Consider the following 7646-nt stretch of genomic DNA (forward strand, 5'->3'; position numbering starts at 1 on the left):
TGTGCGAAAATCGTGAGAAAGGGGACGCGAAAACGTTGCGAAATCGTTGTGATGAAAGTATACACATGTAGCTGCCGGTAGCTGCCGGTACCTACCTCGTGGTGTGTTGCACCATGGTTGCACGTTACAGAACGTACATACAGAGCTGCTTGATGTATGAAAACACGTGGGCCTGTACGTGCTATTGCAGCAGTGACTGGCTCCCGCTGCGCCGCGCACTGGCAAGATGGAAATGCGGTAACCAGTCAATGCAATAGTCGTGCGCGGTACGCGCATGTACACTGCAGTACAGTTGCATGTAGGCCGGACGGCGTGGAACAGACATCGTGAAAATGCCAAGAAAACATCGATGGAGAAAGACGATCTTTGCAAGCTTATACTCACAGAACTTGATCTCTCTTGTCTGTGTATGTATTTCCCGTGTTCGTGAATTTATTTCGAGGAAATACTACTGGTATATGAAGTGAAACGATGTAGCGAGTTTCACCAAAATCACATACCGATAAACGAAGCTCAATGCCGGCCCACTGCCGGTCCACAACACACAGTGCATCATCGCATGTTCGTACCAAGCAAAGTTCAGACATTGTTAGCCAGTTTCTCGTCGTAACTAGCATTGTGCACATGGTATAAATGACCTGCATTTTCCATTATTTTTAAGATTATCGATGGCAGATATTTTCATTAACACTTAAGACAAGTTTTTGTCATTTTTGAGGCCCTTTTTGTATAGCTTTCGTAGTGCAATGGAAATAGTTCAGGCTGAACATTTTCATATATTTTTAACGGATCCATCTGAAAACAAGTATTCAGTTGCTTTATCATGTGTATGTGCCGTTTATTAACTCCATTTTCCAAGATTAATTAATTGATGAACCAACTGACAACTGTATTGAAAAATGAAAGCGTAGCAGAATTCAAACCTTTTATTAATCTCCATTCAGATATTTTTTTTAATATAAATTTTAGCCACTTGAGCATATTATGCAAAAACTAATAATAATTTTAGCCCCTTGAATAAATCCTTATATTCAAAACAAAACAAAAACAATGTTTACCGTCGTTTATCCATGGATTTTAATCAATTTGCTCTCCTCAAAGATTTGAAAAAAAAAAGCATTTATAGCTCTCCTGGAGTTTCTTTACATGAAGGACTGCTGTGCCCCTGCAAGAGAATTAGACTAATTTTCCAGGGAACTAGCCAAGTGCACAAACAAAACGGGAGACTCGTAAATACATGTAGTATTTTGTTGTCTTCCTGTCACATACATGTAGTGCAAAATGTTGTTGGTTTTTTTTACTTATTTATGACACAGGTCTTGTAAAAATAGTTCAGGTCCAGTAACATTTTCTGTTACTAGACCTGCTGTCTAGTGCTTTTTTTCCATGAAATTCGAGCCCTGTTTAATCACACATGTGTCGTGAAAAATTGTTCCACTGCAATGTTCCCACTACGGTGCCCAGATTTCAAATTCAGATATCGTTTACCATCAAACAGTCAGTGATATACATGTACATGTAATATCGATACATCATCATGCCGTCCAACAAGAGAGTTAAAAAAAAGCACAAAGAAGAAATGGCTGAAGCGGCAGCTAAGTGCCAGCGTTTGGACACTAGTTTTGAAAGTTAAAGTTTAAACACCATTATAAGTCGTCAACAGATAAAAATGTACGACGATGCGACTTTCAAGTTCGGGAAACAAGTCCACGTACGGACGCCACCGCAGCCCTGCTGTACAAAGACAGAAAAAATCTTGTATTTTTTCCCCTCCTAAATCAGTGTTTCTTCATCAGATTTACAACTTTTGGTATCTTTCACGTCATATTAAGGAAATTAACAATTTGGAATCAAGATAATTTAGCTGTTCTGCGTTCAATGCTGGTTTCTGACCGCCACCATAGCCAGACTTGAATTGGCCAGTTGCCTCATATTTTTGCCAAAACCTAGAAATGGATTGCCTTGAAATTTTTATGCCGTCTTCCTCCAGCAATCTCCTTCGAATTTCAGCAAACGAAAGAACATATTTCTGTTTTAGATTGATGATCCGCTGTTTTCCATACTGGGAGATACGCATTTTGAGGACCATGATAACTTTTTGTGTGAAAAAGGTGCAAATTTTTTTCCCACTTTGGTGAAAAATGTGTGAAAACTGTTCACACTAAGGGGAAAACTTTTCACATTTTGTGTAATGAATATTCAGTTCTTGAGAGTGGAAAAAGTGTGAAAATGTTTCCCCCTTTCAGGGTTAACTTTCAATTGCACTGTACTGTACCAGTGTTCTGTTCTCGAACGCCCAGTCCTTGAGCATGGCACATAGATGCACTGTCAATCCGATGGGACGGCATGCTGGCTTATGCCTTTCCTCCCATATCTCTGGTCTCCCGAGTTCTAGCCAAGGTGGAGCAGGAGAAATGCAAACTTCTCCTCATGGCCCTTTTTGGCCACGTCAGCCATGGTTCACAAGACTTGTGAAACTTCTGATACATCAGCCGGTAGTATTACCTCACAGACCAGATCTGCTGTTTCAGCCGGTGTCGGGATTCATTCATCCAGCCCCGACAGATCTCCACCTGACTTGCTGGACATTGTCCAGAGATCCCTTACAGCAGCGGGCCTTTCAGGAAAGGCTGCTGACATTGCAGCACAGAGTCGAAGGCCCTCAACAAGGACTGTCTATAATAGCAGATTACACCATTTCTATAAATGGTGTAAACGGCACTCTCTCGATCCCACCAATACTTCTGTAACAAATATTGGGGATTTTCTGGTTTACCTCTTCGAGTCTAAGATAACGATAGCCACAATAAAAAAATTATAGGTCAGCTATTGCGGCGATCCACAAAGGCTTTCCCAACGGTTCATCAGTATCCAACAATACAGCCATTGGCCATCTGTTACGAGGGATGTTTATAACAAGACCTCCCACACATAAACTTTTACCTTCCTGGGACCTTACTCATGTTCTTGCTAGTCTTTCAAAGGCCCCGTATGAACCCTTGAGTCAGGCTTCACTATTACACCTGTTAATAAAAGTGGTATTTTTGCTAGCTGTAGCAACTGCCAGACGTCGCAGTGAACTACATGAGCTCACAGTAGAAGATGGCCACGTGCGGTGGGAACCAAATTGGGTGCGATTGATCCCCAATTCTGGATTCCTGACAAAAAATCAATCCGCTTCCTTTCAACCACCGGATATATTTCTCCCAGAAAATAAAATCGAAAATAAAATCGCTTTCCTCCATCCCATCAGACAAGATGTGGTGTCCAGTACGAGCTCTGAAATGATATGTTGACCGAACAAAACACTCAAGGGGTCAGACAAAACAGCTATTTATTACGTCTACATTACCTCATCGACCAGCATCTCAAGACACAATCACACGTTGGATTGTGACAGCTATTAAGTCGGCAGCAAACCACTGGCCAAGTCAGTCCCGATCGGACATTCGGGCACATGATGTTCGAGCGGTTGCAACATCCTGGGCCTTCTTTAAAGGGGTTTCCAAACACATTCTCGGCCTGCTACCTGAAAGATGTATTGCAGTCTGAGGGAAGACCTGGATGCACAGTCCTGACGGCAGCCAGAAAATCTGCCGTCAAAACTACAGAAGAAAGACCTTAACATTGGATTTGACTTGGTGAGTCCCATCCAATGCTTAATTCTTTACTAGTTTTCATAGTAGTTCCCTAATTAATGTTTAAGGGTTGACTATTACATGTATATACACATAGAGCTTACAGGGAGTTTATATTGTCTATATATATACTTCCATACTAATTAAACTAGAACTTACAATACACATATCTCACTGCCCACCACCTTAAGGCGGTGCTACTCTATGCAAATGTAGTGGCTCTACAGGTAAGTGAGTGAAGTAGACTTTCTCCCCACAGAAGTGTGGTGGGAGTCTACGAGCGATACTTACCTGTAGAGCATCCCTCCCTCCTCCCCACTAGTTCGATAACAAGAGCTTCATCCTTCATCCCACCACACTTCTGTGGGGGGGAAATTTGTCACGCTTCTTGAAAGATGTAAAATAAGTGGGTTTTTTTTTTAGGATTTCATATCGACTAACTAAGTAAATCTGACTTGAGTCAGCAACGACTTTGAACTATTCCCCATGTAGACAGTTACGGATGCCAAAATCCAATTGATTCAAACCTTTTTTATCAACACCTGTGATGTTCCTCGTACATGAACATGTAGTCCCAAAACACATAAATTAATTAAATGAAATCTCAACCGTTATTTTTATACAGATAGATAGTTTCACGTGTTAACTGTAAAGATAAATTACTCTCAGCGTTCTAAAAGTCATCTCTCTCAAAATGAATCAAGAAACGGTATTTGATTTTCTTCATGTTTATATACCTTCATGGGCGTCGCCAGGATTTTTTCTAGAGGGGGGCAAAAAAAAAATTTGCCGAAAAATGCTTGTATTTCTCAACACATTCTCGATTTATCAGTTTTAGAGGGGGGCAGGGACATTTTGTCCCCCCCCTCTAAAACTGATAAATCGAGAATGTGTTGAGAAATACAAGCATTTTTCGGCAAATTTTTGCTTTTTTGCTTTTCCAGGGGGGGCAAGTCCCCCCCTTGCCCCCCCCCCTCGCGACGCCCATGTATACCTATTACCTAACAAACATAATACAAAAAGAATTTTGAATTTAGCATGTTGCGTTCGTGGGATAACGGAAGATATGGCTTTTTGTTGCTGCGCTCAATTGAAACAAGAAACAAAAGCTAAACATGTAATATCAAAATCTAATCTATTGCTACATAAAGAAAGAAAAATGGGCCTTCATAGGGGTAGACTGCCTTCCAGCCCTGGGGATTATTCTGCCACACATGTGCCACTCCATAGGAAGGCATTATATATCTTGTCCTAAACACTACAAGTGTTCACACAGTCACGGATCGGTGATGGGAATCTGGTTGTTTGTGAACTGATCCCATTGATACCACATCTCGTGAGTGGAAAGACCACAGGAGCGTATGCGGGAATTTAGGCAAGATGTGGCTAATGCAAGAGTCAGCGGTGTTGCGGCGCCACCCATGGGATCTTGGCGCAGGAGCTCGTCTTCCAGCTCTCTGACAGCTTTTTCGGCAACTGGATTCTTGTTGATATTCTTGATGCGGCTAATTTCAATGGTCAACCTGTGCTGCTGCAGGAGCTCATCAGTCACAAGGGACTTGAAGCCTGGTACTGGGTCAGTACGTATCACAGCTGGGGGTCCGTCAAGTGGGCATAACTCAATGCAAAGGGTAATAATTGCGTCCCGAAGGTTGGTGTGTCGTTCATCCTCTATGAAGCATGTGGCTGTGAAAGACGTGACACTCTCACTGATAACGTCGGCCGCGAAGGATATGTCGACAGCATCTGGTGGATCTTCAGTGGTTTGAGGCTTTACGGTAGTGGGGGCATTGCGGAGAGCAGCGCATTGGTGGCAACTAGATGAAATTTTCTCAATGGACTTGTCCATGTCGAGGGCGTAGAAGTAACGATGGACAATGCACTTGAGTTGGTGGCATGATGGATGGTTGAGCTGGATGTGAAGGGCAGTGAGGAGGCCATCCAAAACCTGTCATGGGACTACAATGCACTCCTGTGTGGGAGCAAGTGGCTCATCTCTGCAAACGATCAGGAGCCCATCTTTGGCGATGGTGGCGACGTTGAGGTATCGTTTGACATCTTTGGCATTGGTGACCTTTTTGGAGGGACGAGTGCCTTGCAGAAGATAAGCATGCATACGGCGCAAATCTGTGCACTCTGCCTGCAAGTTTGCCCAGGCTGATCGACTGGTGAATGGCAGCTTCACCTTGCCTAAGCGACAATGTCCTGTGTAGAGATGAGCTGGACGATGGAATCCTCTGTATGCTTCATGAACGAGCAGATTTGGCAAGCAAAGTCAGTGCACTCTGGGGCATTTCGACTGGCAAAGTCTGATGGGATATTTGCTGACCCTACGAGATGGCGGACTGTGGCTTGAAAGCGGCTGACAGTCGACAGAAATGTAGATACGCGGGGGCTGGTGGAAAATTCCCCATGGCATATAAGCTGGAACACAGGGTTTGCTGTCGGTGAGGATGGATGTTTTGTGTGTAGCCTGAGTGATGTATGGGGTGAAGTGCTTAGTGGCAGCAGCAATTGACAGGGCCTCTACTTCACACGGGAGCCAAGTTGGCCCACGGAGTTTGGCACTGAAGAAGCCGGCAAGGAGCAGCGTACCATGGCGTGTGACATACATAGTTGCACCAATGCCATGATTCTTGACAGCTCCATCTGTGACAATCCATAACTGGTCATCTGGGCGAGGTAAAGTGACCGTACGAGCTTTAGAGAGGGAACCCTGAGCATTGGAGAAGGCGGTGCGAGTGTCGTCAGTCCATTGAAGGTGATCAACCGATCTAGGGGTGATATGATGGAGGCACAGTTAGGAAGGACGTAGGCAAGGACTTTGTATGCCCCGATGAAAGAACGCAGGCCTGCGACTTTCTCAGGGATGGAGCATGATGCAAGGGTTGCGACGCGATGAGGACTCCCACGGAGTGTTCCCAGTGACCAAACCCATCCGAGTATGGTGGTCGTCTTTGGGCAGATGACAGTCTTTTTGGCAGAGAGGGGAAGATCGCATTTGTACAGGGTATGCAGGACCAGCCTCCAATTATGTAACAGCTCATTGTGAGTGTTGCCACCACAATACAGATCATCTGCGATCTTGGCTACAATGCCCTCCTTCAGCTGGTCACCCAGCACGCGGCAAATAAGCTCTTCAAGTGCAGTTTCTGAGCCCGGCATGCCCATTGCTGACCTGGTGTAGACGCGAACTCCGCAGAAAGGGGTGGCTACTCCGCAGTACTTCATGGAGTCGCGGGATAGGGGGATTTGGTACAAGACGTTGGTGAGGTCAGTGGCAATAATGTGTTTCCACTGTGCGATTTGTTGCAGGGTGGAGTTGACATCAGGCATGAGGGCAGGCTGTGGCTTGCTATAGCGGCCAACATTGGCAAAGGCCGTGACTAATCGAAAGCCACCATTTGACTTCTTGATGAGAAAGGAGGGGTTGAGGTATTCGACTGTGATGCCTACTTCTTCTGGACGTGCAAAGACACCCTTTTGTTCAAGATCATCAAATTTGTGTTGAAGCTCCTGCAGTTTGTCCTTTGAATACTGTGGGGGCTGGACGGGTCCCATGTTGATGACAGCTTCAAAGTGTCCAGCACTGCCATTATAACTATTGAATACCGGGTTGAAGACCTCATCAAACTCCTGGTTGAGGGACTGGAAAGCAGCTTTCATTTCGTTAGGAAGTATGTTGTCTGGGTCAAGGGAGACTAGTTTGGGTGTGGGGCCGGCCGGGGCAGTTGCTTTTCTGGTCAGCTCTGGCTGGTACCGCGCTCACTTGTTTTGTCGTGGGGTGGGGTAGGTATGAACACAGGGCGAACTTGACAGAAGTGTTCATGTCATTTCAGTACACGTGGCTCCGTAGTCAAGTTAGGAATGCGGATCTTCCCTGCCATGCTGTCAATTATGTCCGGGGGAGGCCAGAGTTGAGCAGGGTCAGCCATATTGGTGCTAGGGGAATCAGTGCGGGGCTCAAGGGCGAAAGTGCTGTCCGATGACGATATGTCCTTGGGGAGT

The 7646-nt window shown here is 45.0% G+C and overlaps 1 protein-coding gene across 1 annotated transcript; it reads right to left on the reverse strand.

Moving 5' to 3' along the window:
- Positions 1–6164: 6164 nt before the first annotated feature.
- On the reverse strand, positions 6165–7304 carry LOC119745241. The gene has a single exon (XM_038221465.1). It carries the CDS (start codon positions 7302–7304, stop codon positions 6165–6167), a length of 1140 nt encoding a protein of 379 aa, XP_038077393.1.
- Between the last annotated feature and the right edge of the window lie 342 nt (positions 7305–7646).

The sequence above is a fragment of the Patiria miniata genome, unplaced genomic scaffold (genome assembly GCF_015706575.1).
Source record: "Patiria miniata isolate m_02_andy unplaced genomic scaffold, ASM1570657v1 HiC_scaffold_7, whole genome shotgun sequence".
Lineage (NCBI taxonomy): Eukaryota > Metazoa > Echinodermata > Asteroidea > Valvatida > Asterinidae > Patiria > Patiria miniata.